Source organism: Pan troglodytes, chromosome 9, assembly GCF_028858775.2.
Source record: "Pan troglodytes isolate AG18354 chromosome 9, NHGRI_mPanTro3-v2.0_pri, whole genome shotgun sequence".
NCBI classification, from domain to species: Eukaryota; Metazoa; Chordata; class Mammalia; order Primates; family Hominidae; genus Pan; species Pan troglodytes.
Genome location: NC_072407.2, coordinates 132039028 through 132053090, shown reverse-complemented (window position 1 = coordinate 132053090; position 14063 = coordinate 132039028). Strand labels below are relative to the sequence as shown.

At 42.2% G+C, this 14063-nt stretch overlaps 1 protein-coding gene and 1 pseudogene across 8 annotated transcripts in view; one reads left to right on the top strand and one right to left on the bottom strand.

The window, feature by feature from the left end:
• APLP2 (amyloid beta precursor like protein 2) overlaps positions 1-14063 on the bottom strand; it is a 72599-nt gene that overhangs the window by 17289 nt on the left and 41247 nt on the right. For 4 of the 8 annotated variants that reach the window (XM_009424472.5, NM_001280497.1, XM_016919917.2 and 1 more), the window contains 5 exon segments: positions 6658-6770; positions 5674-5864; positions 4972-5180; positions 3705-3872; positions 668-798 (listed from right to left, as the gene is read on the bottom strand). In XM_009424472.5, coding sequence (XP_009422747.3) covers positions 668-798; positions 3705-3872; positions 4972-5180; positions 5674-5864; positions 6658-6770 — 812 coding nt within the window. 8 annotated transcript variants of the gene reach the window in all.
• On the top strand, positions 13135-13303 carry LOC112204953 (U4 spliceosomal RNA; annotated as a pseudogene).

Below are 14063 nucleotides of genomic sequence, written 5' to 3'. Positions count from 1 at the left end.
ACCAAAAAAATTGAGGTTAATACCTACTTTTCAGAGCTGATGTGGATAAAACAATAAGCATTTTGCAAACTGTAAGCCCAACATGGGACTGTGTGGGATTTGGGGTGGAGCTTAGGCCTAGCAAGGCATTCCCTTTTCAATTCTCTTCAATCCTGAGTAAATCCAGAAGAAAAGTTGCACTTTGGTGTTCCTGCTGCTCTCTTATAACCCTTTTAAAGGAAAAGAAACATCTCTGAGACTCAGAACCTTCCAGAGACAGCAGTATCTAGCTAGCATGTATTAGTACATGTTTGCTTTCATCTAGTATATTTGTATGGTTGGTCACTTTCTTCTCACGGCAAATGGTACTAGCTTTTTATTGGTAACAGTGATATAAAGTTTCCTTCTTTAAAATAAAGAAATTTTAAAGCAAGTTAATGGCAAAAAAAAAAAAGGGCAGATAATGGTATAGGAAGTGCTCAGAGGGTAATTATATTATATATTATCTGGATGCAGGTGGTGAAGAAGTCCACCAAGAAGGCAGCTCCACTGATAACTCTCTCCTGACTCACCAGTCCTTATACATCAGCATGACAATCTAGGGAGAAGCTATTACTTTTCTTCAGCTATGAGAACCATGCTACCCAAAGCCAAGTACCATGAAGATGAAGGAATTGTCAAGGTTTACCCTGTCCATTCGGTTGCGGTGCCGAATCTCCAGCTGCTCCTTAGCCTTCTGGAAGCGAGCATGCTCATTATCATCTGCAGAGGTCTCGAAATACACATCAACATCATTGGTTGGCAGAGGAGTTGGAGGAACTGAAACAAAATTACAGAGGGAGTTCTCTTTGGGATCAGATGCACTGTGCTCTAGGAAGAAAACCCAGCTCAGGACCTGCAGGATGGACTCAATTTGTTTTGTGGCATTCTCTAAGTGCAGAGTGCTGCTATCTGCCAAGACTTCACTTGGTTAGATTACAGTGGGCAATCTTCCTTACACAATATTCATCAACCATGTCAGCCCACGCTAATACAGCAATTTATTGGCAGCTTCAGCACCAGTGAGGCATCTACTTAAGACCTCAGGGCTGAAAAAGAGGTGGTTTCTTCTATACCTTCCCTTCAGTGCTCGAACCCTGGAAACCTAAACAATAGCTACCTTATTGCTCGTAACTGAGCATCTGAACAGAGACAAGGGCAGGAATCAGACCCCGTAGAGGCACTTTTATGCAATTCCTTATTTTTAAAGAAATTTATTACTCAGGTACCTCTGCTCTTCTGGCTATCTTTGAGTCTTAATTTACAACAGAAAACAGGCTCAAGTGAATGTTCTTTGCATATACGCTGGGTAGAGAAAGTCCCCATCAATCCAGCTATAATTTTGAGTTTTCAGTATCAGTGAAGGACTCTTAGCCCCACCATCAGTGACAGAACCAACAAGGATAAAACTGAGTTGCTCTATTTGACAAGGACACCTTTCACCGATATGAAGATAGGGCTTTTTGATCCATGACACTGACCAATAGGGCTTCCCAAGCGTTCCCCAGAGCACAGGCCCATTGGAGCACCCCCGACTGCTGGGTGGGCATAATCTCTTATGGGGCCCAAGCAAGTCTCTGCACGATGGAATTTAGCCTGTTAAGGGAAAGGACTGAGATGACAAGTTTACTCAGTCAGCCTCTCAAGACATACCTAAGGTAACACTTATTAGCCTAATTCATGCAAGATTTCCCAAGCTGGTGTGGACTTGCTTGATAGATTATGACACAATTTCAGAGCTAAGTGGAGAGTGAATGCCAAGGTTCAACTGATTTTTAATTCAGAAGCAAATTCACCTAATTTCTAGAATTGTATCATTTTAATACATTAAAACAACCGTATAATTGATGAATACAGCTACAAATTAGCCAGCCAGTTCAACTTTTTTCTGTCGGAAGCATCTTTTATTTGCCCCTTTATTTAACAGACCTAAAAACGACAACTAAAGTCATGAAGAATATGAGCCCTACATAAGTTTTAAAAGGGTGTCAATATCCCACTTTCAGATTAACTAAATTAGAATCGATAACTTGGTAAACGCCATTCCCCAAGACACTCGCAAGTTCAGTGGAGGAGAATTTCAAGCACTGCAGTCCATCATGCGGATCAGTGACACATGCCTGTGCTATAAAGGCCTGAGCGCTGGAGACGGAGCCTTTGGTTCACATTGCTGGACTGGAAAAAGGGAACAGCAAACACAGGCTGCTTCCAGCCTCCCTGGGACCAGAGTGGAGAGGACAGCGGGCCGAAATGCTTTTTTCTTAAGACACCCTCAGTCCCTGTGGAATCACCCACTCATGAAGCCGGCACATCTGCCAGCCTCAGCCCCTTCAAAGAAGAACAAAAACGCTCCCACTGGAAGTAAACTTGATGCTTCTCAACCTGCAAAGCCCTCCAGGCAGAGGCCCCACAAGAACATGAACACAAAGCTTCTCCGAGGCAAATCTCATCCAAGCCACAGCAAACGGGAGTTTTACAGACCTGCCACTCCATCATGTCTCACAGCACCACCCAGCTGACCCTTCGGGTGGAGATCACCACCTCCACACTCAGTGGGATTCCTCAGGCTTCAATCCAAGTTTTACAAAGCAGTAAGTATCACAATAATTTCTATTTCTAAATCTTTCCTGAAAACGCAAAGTTTATTCACCAAGGTTCCCTAAGGCCTCCTTTTCTTTCACCTTTCAACTGTTACCGAATAAAAACAGCTTTCCTGGAGCTGGAAGGGAAGCACTCAAGGCACTGCCATATTACATTAAGATTTGAAAGATCTTTTGGTAGAAGGAAGGAAGAGGGAACATGAAGGCATGTGAATGAAAAACCGTCAGAAGCTATAGCCAAATTCTTCATAGCAAATTATTACTCCAACAAATTCCAGAGTAGGAACCAAGAAAAACTGTCTGGCCTGAGGATTTTCCTAATGTGTAGGTTAGTGCTGCAAGCTGAGAGACTGAAGGTCTTAACGAGAAAAAGGAGTAGCCATGGAGAAAAGGGAAAACTCTTGGTAGAAACTCTTTCTACCAACGTCCAGCATAAACCCAACTCAACTGAACCACTGACCTTCCTGTCACACCAAAGCACACACCAACTGAAATCCTCTCACTTCCTAAAGATGTGTGACCCGGTTGCAAAATATTGAAGAAACAGAGTGAGTCACTACCACTTGGCTGCTAGCTCTCTCTAGAGTGCATTATGCAAGATATTTCAATATTCTAGACTGCCCAAAGTACTTCACTGTCACTCCTTTCGAGAGGAGGCGCCCCATGAGCTGGCATGCATCACAGGGGTCAGTGACAGGGCAGTTCAAAGACAGGAATGTTCAGTGCCTCTAAGCTAGAGCCAGCCCAGGGGACAGCTGCCTTCCCCACCAATACTACAGTGGCCTGGGGACCTGCAGACTCCAAAGCCAGACGAGAAAGAACAAGCCCCTGGCTGTGCTGCCCGCTATACCAAGGCGGGTACGCACCATCACCACCAAGCACCACCAGACACACGGTGAGCACAGGACACGAGAACTGAGCTTGCCACTGCCGGCAGGAGAGCAAAGCCTAGATCTAGAAAGCACAAAGATGAGGGGAAGACGACCGACAGCAAACACCCGAGTGGGCAGGGACACCACACAGATGCAGCCACGAAGACGGCAGGGAGACGGACGCCGGACAGGACCAGCGCGAGGCAGGACTTACTCATCGCTTTACACACAGCCATACAATAATCCTCAGACTCAAAATTGTTCCTGTTGCCGCCGCAGCCACCATATATAAAGCGCACGCACTTTCCCTTGGAGAGGTCGAAGTACCAACGAGGCATCACGGCCCGGCAGGGCCCCGTCATCGCCTCCTGGGAGCAGACAGCTGTGTGAAAATGGTCAGAGTGTCAGCAGGACAGAGGCAGTGACGTCAAATGCTTCAAAACGCTACAGGCCGGCAAGCTGGGGGATGGGCTGGGGGAGGCCTGAGACTGGACGGAGCCTGGAGGCCCTGGTTGGCCGAAAGCTCCAGCTCAGGCCAGCCTTGCTGAGGACAAGTTGCTTCCCCACAGAGTAGAGACATTTAGGAACTGGGATAAATATTTTTTTGGCACCCTCTGGAGTCTAGATCTGAGTTTAGATTGACGTAGAGCAATTCCTTTGTCTCACAGCTGTGAGAGCCTCACATTTCTGATCTGTTCAGTGGAGGTATCTGCCTAGTTTGTCTATTCAGGAGACAGTGTGAGTGGAAAGGCTGCTTTAAGTGGTGATACCCGTAGTAAAGACAAGCACCTAGAACGGACAATTGTTTCCCACTTTTATGTTCTCTAAGGCAAATCATAAACTTCTCAACTGGTTAAGTAATTTCCCCCAACTTGGGTCCTAAATAATTCTTCACATCTTAATTGGTTTCAAATATACGATCAGCAGGAGGCTGCATGTTAATGGCTCTGGAACTACTGCAACCTTTTCGTGTTTTAATTGGCAAGACGAGAAAAAAAAAAACTGCAGGCCCCAATCTGTTACCAGCAGGTCAATAAATTTCACCCTCCCAACTAAAACATCTGGACAAATAGGGCAGCCTACAGATTAGAAGACAAGCAGGAAAAGAAAAACCAAGAAAACCATTTCTATTCTAGGAGGCCAGAACTTGAGTGGTATCGAAGAGGGGAGCTCCCCTTGGGGAGGGAACATTTTAGGATGAATGTGGAAGAATCCTGCTGAAGGGCGGACTATGTTGTCTCTCTTACTCTCTAGTCCCCATTCTCTAATTCAATCCTACACCTCTCCCTGGATGTGCCTGCCTGCCCACTTTGTTAAGACGGCACCATCCCATCACTGCACTGGAGAGCTGAACTCACCTTCAGTGCAGAGGTACCACACCTTTCCTTCTGTGACTGACTTACCTGTGACAGACGCAATGCAAAAGTCTAAGTGAATAATTACCACATGGATTTCAAAGCCATGGCTCTAGGTGGGGTTACCTTTGACATCATGAGTAATTTCCTTGTCTGACATGGTGCCGTCGCTGCCGGGTTCAGTAGGATTCTCCTCATTGTAGTCATCTCCTTTGAAGGTGTCATAGTAGTAATCTCGGTCCTCCACCACTTCCTCCCCTTCTTCCTCATCCTCATCATCCTCATCCACAGCTGCTTCTGTGAAGTCTTCCAGATCTGCTTCAGTAGGAAATTCACTGAAGGCCAAAATAGAAAAAAGGAAGGTTAATAGCTCCTATGTGCAAAGCACAACAATGGGTCCCTTCTCTATTCTGAAACACAAAAACAGAGGCAGGAAATAAGCTCAACGCACATTTCACCGTGCCACTAAGCCCTGGGGCCCAGCTACATCAGCAAACGGGAAGTATTTGTGAACATTTGAATCTAATCATGATACAACAATAAGACAAATCCAAATTCAGGGATATTATGTTAAACAAATGACACGGACTCTTAAAAAATATCATAGTAACCTGCAGAAAATAACAGCTCAGAATGATGTAAACACAAAAATCACAGGTACTCCCGTGACTGGCAATGGCTAGAATGAAATGCAAGCTTAATCAACTCTAGCAGAACAAAGGAATGCCCAGTTTATCCAGAAGTGAGGGACTAGCAGCCAGCAGCCGTCTTTACAGAAGGGCTAAAAAAAAGGCAAAACGACTTCACAGTTCAAAGTAGAAGAGTTACCTTTTATAAACATCATAGTCTTCCTCTTCCTCTTCCTCTTCCTCCTCCTCTTCCTCCTCCTCTTCTTTTGACACAGATCCAATAATCTTTGTCTGAGGGCAGCACACATATTCAGTGCCATGGAACTGGTCTACCCCACATGGGAGCAGCATGCCGTAGCTATATAAGGTCATTCCCTGAGTCAGACATGCCTAAAAGAAACCCACAGGCCACATCAGAACATACTCCAGAGTAAACGTGGTCAAATACACTCCGATCTCTACCCTCCAAAATAAACCCTTATCAAATCACTTAGCAATGCTTTCTCTTATGAACACATACATTTTCTGTCAAAAAAAATTGTAATAATATTATTGTAAGATTTATAAATTTTAATTTACAATGGGGAAACATGATCTGGTCCAAAAATACTGAAATCCCAAATGTGGAAAAAAGTCAGGAAAAGAGCATTTTTTTCTAATAATGACCAAAGCCAGATAAGGTGGTCAATGTTAATAGATATTCACCACTGGTGCAAGCACTACTTCAGTATTTGACCAAAGGAAGATTACTGACCAAAGAGCAGAGCCAGCCTAATTACAGAAGACAAGAAAGGGTACTTCTTGCCACCAGAAAAGTGAGATGGCATGCAGTCCTGCCTGTGCATATGTCCAGACCCATATTTTCTATCACTGGCGATTTCCATGCCGGCCTTAGGGTTAGGATGGTTTCCTGGGAGCCTCACCAGCAGCATACAGTATTCTCGCTCAGCCACCTCCTTAACATCCTCAACTTCAGGAGCTGACTGTCAACACTGAGCTCTCCTACACAAATACCTACTTCTCTCCCAAATATTTCTAACTTATAAGACAGAAGTAATTGTAAACCTTAAGGAGATACGGGGGAAACAAAACTAACTTAAAAGCATGGTGAGATTTGGAGAAAAGTGCTACTTCCCTCCTAATAGATACAACAGCAGCTGGCTTTCCCCCCGAGTTCTCTTACCTCTTTGACTACCATGTGCCAGTGCTGGTGATTCTCGCACACCTCCATCCGCTCTTTGTGGAAAAACTGGCACTTTTCTGGAACTAGCAGGACATCACTTACAAATTCACCCACTGGAAAAGAGAACCTTTGTCAGAGCGGATCTGACCATGATTTCAAGGTGAAAATGCCCCTCACTGAAGTTTATGATGATAGTTTACACAGCCAGGAGCAGTCTCATGTATACGAGCAGATGCACATCTTGTACCTTCAAAGGCTGACTGGACGGTACAGTTCTAGCCAAGCAGCCACAAGAACTCACCAATCTGTCAGAGCCATGATGCCAGGGACCTTTTAAAAGCCCCCTGACTGCAGTCCCACTGCAGGGCTACAGCAACACGTGACAGGGAATATAATAGGATCACCTCCATGCCCACCTCAGACACACACAGCTACTCTCCTCACATGGCTCTGCCTTCCTTATTCCTGCCCACACCTCTGTAATCAAATGCCCAAGAAACTAAAACCAGGTGTTCTACTCAAGTACAGATGAATCTTTAGACAAAACATGATGTAATAATTGAATCCAGTAAGAATAATCAATGATTAATTACAAAGGGGCAAAGGTGTCTTTACGGTGGGAAGCCTTGGCAAAACTACCTCAGCCAGATAACCAATTTAACACCACTGATAACGAGCAAACTGGTGTGTGTGATGTCCTAAAAATAATATATCACCTACACAGTATTTCTGCCAAAATATATTATCATTTGAATCTAATCATGCTAAAACACTAAGACAAATCCAAACTCAGGGACATTACGTTAAACAAATGGCATGGACTCTTAAAAAATATCATTGTCATGAAAGTTTTTGTTTTCAAAGAAAGACTAGGGAACTATTCCAGATGAAATGTAGTATGTGATCCTTTTAAAAAGGAAGCTATAAAAAACACTAGTTGGACACTTAGGAAAATTTCCAAACATGACAACTGTATTGTCATTATATATAGAAGAATGTCCCTGGCTCTTAGGAGAAACCAGCTGAAATACTTAGAAATGAACTGTCGTGATATCCCAACTTACTTTCAAATGGTTTAGCAACACAAAAATATATATATAAGATGCAGACAGAGAAAAACATCAGGCAAAACTGGGGAATCTAGGTAAAGGGTACAGAGATATTCACTATTACATTTTCTAAAACTTGTCCCAAAAAGTCGGGAGAAAGATACACATAGCTGTTTATTTACAGAGAAAAAATGGTATGTGATTTGTTTCCAAATAATCAGCGTTGTGAGGGAGTGGGCCTATAGGAGGAGGAAGAGTGGCTCACGAACTGATGGTGGTTACAAAGCTGGGCAACCAGTACGTGCGGGTGAATGGTATCATCGTCTCTTGTTTGGGCATGTTTGTAATTTGCCACAATAAAAAGTTAGAAATATACAACACATCACTGGATGATCACCCCAAGACTCTGATCAGTAGTGTAAGGTAAGGCTCAGTAATCTACATTGGGCATACGTCTGCCATGTGCTCCACACAGTGTAGAGGGAGAGGAAGAGAGGGCGAGAAGGGTGCTTAGCCCAGGAAGAGATGCAGGAAGCAGTGGCAGGAAGATGCGGCTGGCAGACTAACCTCTGAGGTTAAGGGGGGAAAACCCGGAAAATATCATGAGAAAGTAATGTGGTCTAAGAAAGGGCTTAGGGCCCAGCTAGTGGGAAGTCTACACAGACCCACCCAGCCTCGCCATCATGGATGAGTCTCTCAGGATCCTCTGCCTTGGGCCTCGGGAGCAAGCACTGAAGTCAGTCTTTCTACCGCCCCAGTGGTAAGAGAAAGGGAGCTGCTGATGTGTAAGTAGGGGAAGATGGGCTCCTGACATGACAAGCTGTAGCAGTGTAACAGTCCCCCCACATGAAAACAGCATTACAAATGGCAGTCAGGTTTCTCAGCACTGCTAGCACAGGGACTTTGGGATCACACAGCTCAATGTGACACTGAAGCAGGATTGTGAAAGTGAGCCTGACATGCTGCTTACCCTTGAGGACCCCAAAGGCTCTAGGGGAGGCAGTACCTGCAAACAGGCTTTAGCAATCAACTAGACTTATAAGCATTGCTTAAAAATAGCAAAAATACCAACAGTAAGCTAGAATCTGCCTCTACGAGAATGAACAACCCTGATAATCTAAGTAGAAATTACTTCAATTCTGACATCCAACCACCAACTCACATGGTTTAATGTGATTATTCTGAATTAGTTAGGCTGTTTTTGTTCATTTATGACAAAAAGCAACAAAAGTGGATGCTAAAGGAAAAGTATATGTAGGGTTGAATGCTAGGGTTCAATCTCAGCACTGTCATTTACTAGCAGAGTAATCTTAGCCAAGTTACTTAACCTTTCTGTCCCTCGGTTTCTTTATCTTGTGGGGACTAAATGACATAATCTATACAACAAGAAAAGCTTAGAACAGAAGCTATTGTTCCACATGTGGGTTTGTTGTTTAAAATAAAAGCAGAAACTGACACCTGGTAGGCATTATTGATGTTAATGTCAGTGAAGTCTTGAGGAACTAGTTTTATACGAACTATTCAACCATACTCATAAAGCAATGTATATTTAAGCAACAGTTAACACTTTAATTTGTAAAACCTCACTTTTAAATGTACAATTGCAACATCAAAAAAAATTTAAAGCAGCAATTTCACTACTAATCTATATTCTATAGAAACACTACAACTTTTTTTTTTTTTTTTTTTTTTTGAGATGGAGTCTCGCTCTGCTGCCCAGGCTGGAGTGCAGTGGCGCAATCTCAGCTCACTACAACCTCTGCCTCCCGGGTTCAAGAGATTTTCCTGCCTCAGCCTCCCAAGTAGCTGGGACTACAGGCACGTGCCACCACGCCCGTCTAATTTTTTTGTATTTTTAGTAGAGAGACAGGTTTTCACCATGTTAGCCAGGATGGTCTCGATCTGCTGACCTTGTGATCCGCCTCGGCCTCCCAAAGTGCTGGGATTACAGGCGTGAGCCACTGCGCCTGGTCAGAAATACAACCTTTAACTAAATCTATACAACACCTTGGATAAACTAAAACATGATGTAAAGTAAAAGCAAGTTGTAAAAGGTCAGGTACAGTATGATGCCATTAATGTAAATTTTAAAACACAAAAACATTGTTTATAGATGCATGTAAATGTTGCAAAAGAACTGAGACCAGCCTGGCCAGCATGGTGACACCCCATCTCTACTAAAAACACAAAAATTAGCCAGGCATGGTGGCATGCACCTGTAATTCCAGCTACTCAGGAGGCTGAGGTTGCAGTGAGCCGAGATCATGCCACTGCACTCCAGCCTGGGCAAGAGACTCCGTCTCAGAAAAAAAAAAGATGGAGATGAAGCAAACATGACAGAACACTGAAGAACTGAAATCAGGAGGGTGAGCATGTGAGCAACCATCACATTATGTCTCATCTCTTCAGGATGCTTGGTATAATATTTCAGAATTAAAGTTTAAAATCAAAACCTTTTCGGAAATGCCAAAAATTTAATAAAATAATTAATTCCACGCTAAACCATAAAATTAAATGCCACTAATCTTCATCTATTCCATGACTGAGTCAATCTGTTTGATCTCTAAAAATCAAAAAAGAACACCACTGAATTTGAAAACAAACTAAATTCTAAAATTTAACTTTTTTTTTTTTAAGATGGAGTCTCACACCATCACCCAGGCTGGAGTACAGTGGCACAATCTTGGCTCACTGCATCCTCTGCCTCCCAGGTTCAAGCAATTCTTCCGCTTCAGCCTCCTGAGTAGCTGACATTACAGGCGTTCGCCACCACACTCAGCTAATTTTCACTATTTTTAGTAGAGACGGGGTTTCACCGTGTTGGTCAGGCTGGTCTTGAACTCCTGATCTCAAATGATCCTCCCATCCCAGCCTCCCAAAGTGCTGTGATTACAGGCATAAGCCACCACGCCTGGCCTAAAAGTATATATATAGCTTTTAACAGTACTCTTTGATTCAACAATTCCAGTTCTAAAAATATACCCTAAGGATGTCTGGACGCAGGGGCTCATGCCTGTAATCCCAGCACTTTATGAGGCTGAGGCAGGTGGATCACTTGAGGTTAGGAGTTCAAGACCAGCCTGGCCAACATGGGGAAACCCCGTCTCTACTAAAAATAGTAAAAATGAGCCAGGCGTGGTGACGAATGCCTGTAATCTCAGCTGCAGGGTGGAAAGGGGGACAGGCAGGACAAAGGCTGCAGTCAGCCAAGATCGCGCCACTGCACTCCAGCCTGGGTGACAGCAACCCTGTCTTAAAAATAAAAAGAAAAGAAGAAAAAAATACACACCCTAAGGAAATAACTAGGCAAGTGAATTAAAATATTCATTAGTGTTATTAATATCAAAAAACTAGAACAAACCTAAATGTCCATCGAGAGGGAATTAATTAAATGATGATACATATATACAACAGAATAGTATGGGGTTACAAGAAATATGGCTTATGTGTATATTTAACATGGACATTTTTCCATGGTGGTTTAATAATTTTTAAAATCATTGAACAAACAAAAGGAAACCCACTGCGTATCTCTAACCCCTTCTTCAGGCTAGTTACTTAAGGCCAACTTTATCTTTTTTTTTTTTCCCAACGTTATCTTTTATTCAAAGATGTATGTATTCCTAAAAGTAGCACATGATAATAAAAGCTCAATAAATGCCAAATAAAAATAAACAGAACTTAAAAAATAAACAGAGGAGCATACGTTGTATCATCACAGTTAGGGAAAAAACATTTTAAAGTATATACATTTCCATGTGTATCCAAAGAAAAAAATGTTCATCTATACCCTAAAATGTTAATCACAGTTAACTTAGTACAGAAACTGAAAATAATTGTTTTTGTCCCCTTCCCCCAATGCAAACTTCTTTTATTGAAAAATAAACCCCTTTTAAAAAAGTAGACTGAAAGAAGAAACACATTTCAATCCCAGCATCCGCTCTACCATTTCATTGCTACTCTCTGCCTTTGCTACAATTTTTTATCAGAAGCTCCTAGGGAAAAAAATTTACCTAGGCAGATCAGTATCACTCTGTTTTACAGAACATTGAAAATGGTTTGCTCTCACTTTAATAATTTATATTCAAGCTGGTAACATCCTCAATTTTATCAGCGGAGCATAATATAATTGCCACAATTTCCTAAGTCACTGGACAAACATAAAGCTCTATTGTTTTTGCTGATCAATGAATATAGCAATATAGCAAAACCTAACCTATACAATATTCATTTAAGCTGCAGTTAGGATTTATCTCCAATTTCTAATCATCCCTGTGATTCAGCTTTTCTTTCCTACTACTTCTCTCCAGCAGTGCTATGGCAGCCATCCAGGTTTTAGAGCTTTTTCAGAGTTGCTGAAATTCCTTTCAGAATAAACAACAAAGGCTGTTTACCTACTTGAGGAAGCCTCCAACACCAACACCCATGCGTATAAGTAAATCTACTACATACCCTGACATGACTATTACACACTATATGCCTGTATCAAAATATCTCATGTACTCCATAAATACAGACACCTACTATGTACCCACAAAAATTAAAAATTAAAAAAAAATAATAAATGTACTACAAAAGTACACTCCAGGTGCAAACAGGAAAACCATGTAATTTAGGGAGCTGGTAAAAGCTGTACCCAGGTGGGAGAAAACAGCCTTATGTAATGAGGTCTGGTGGTCACCCGAGGTATGTTTCAGGGAAAACAGGGTTCAGAGAAGTGAAGGATCCACGCTACCTGTCGAGAGTGGAACATTCACCTTGCACAGGGGTCCACACCAGGAACAGGGTGAACTGTCAATGGCTGTCATGAACTCAAAGGCTAGAAGACTTGCAAAAGGACACCTGCAATGGAAAAGTGAGCTATGCCAACAGACCAAGGTACAAATGCAGAAGACAGCACCTCAAAGCTGCCGAGACCAGTTTTGTTTTCAAAGTAGATATTAAATCAGAACTTTAGTAGTTTTCATATCGCAATAACACTACCTGTCCAAATCTCTGTCCAAAAATAACCAAAAACAAAAAACAAATCACCTAAGGCCCAGATCTGGATTTTAAAATAGCATTCCCCACTAAAAGCAACCATGGTGTCTCAGAGAAAACAGACTCCAGGAGTGGAGTAGGGAAAATACAGAATGGACTTGGAGAATCTTTTGTATCAGAAAGTAAAGTTCTCAAAGAATGATAGGGACATGTTACAAGGACACAGGAACCAGCATAGTGGGGCCCCCACTGGCCAAACGCAGACAATGTGTACATAGTAAGACAAATGAATGTAGACACCATCTTAGCCAGGTGATGAAACAAACTGGTATCGCACTACTCCTGCTATGATGCAGTGAGAACACTTCTGTGATGCTCCCCTCAAAAATGAATAAATCAAAAGGATCACAGAAAAACACAAATAGCAAGGCATTCTATAAAGGAACTGAGCTTTGTGCAGGGGCAGTATCGTAGCCTGTGAGGTTTATCGGAGGTGTGATCACTGCTAATTGAAAACTTTTCTATAAAGGAACTGGTCTGTAGTTAAAAAAAAAAAAATCAATGTCACAAAGGACAAGGAAATATGCAACATGTAATCTTAGATTAGATCCTGGATGTTATTAGAACAACAGGTGAAACCTGAGTAGGGTCTGTAGATTAGATATTGGATCAACTAGATATTGTCTACAAAATCTTGATTTTTGATGATTATACCATGGTTACATAGGAGAATTTCCTTGCTTTTTAAAAATACACACTGTAGTATTAAGGTATAAGGATACCATGTTTGCCTTATTGCCAAATGATTCAAAAAACAACAAACCTCGAGTATGTGTGTGAGGGGTACTGGGAAGAGAGAATAAGATTTTTTACCACATTGATCAAACGTTAACAGTTGGAAAATCTGAAATCTGGGTGAAGGGCACACAGAGGAACTCTGTGCCATTTTTGTAACCATTCTGTAAATTTGAAATTATTTTTAAACTATTATTTTTTAATTTAAAAAAGCAATAGCAACTCTAAAAGACTATCATCAAAAGGCTTTCTAAGGAGTCTATGGGGGAAAAAGGTGGTGGCTATTATTAACTGAATGATGTCAGTTCTGCCTGGGTGCTCGAAGTGGAGGTGACAGCGGAAGGGGCAGGGAGACATCAAAATCTAACTGATAAGGGAGAACTGCAATATGTCTTTCCTACTCCCTCCCTTAAACTCCAGTCATGTCACCCCTTATTAGTTTAGGCTCAGGCAACTGTGCTTATGTAAAAATATCAATGGATAGCTCTACCGACTGGTTAAGAAGTTGTCCAAATGGATGCTGCGGTAAATATGAATAACCGTCTGAAGTAACACCAAAGATCGTATAATGCTTTATTCAGT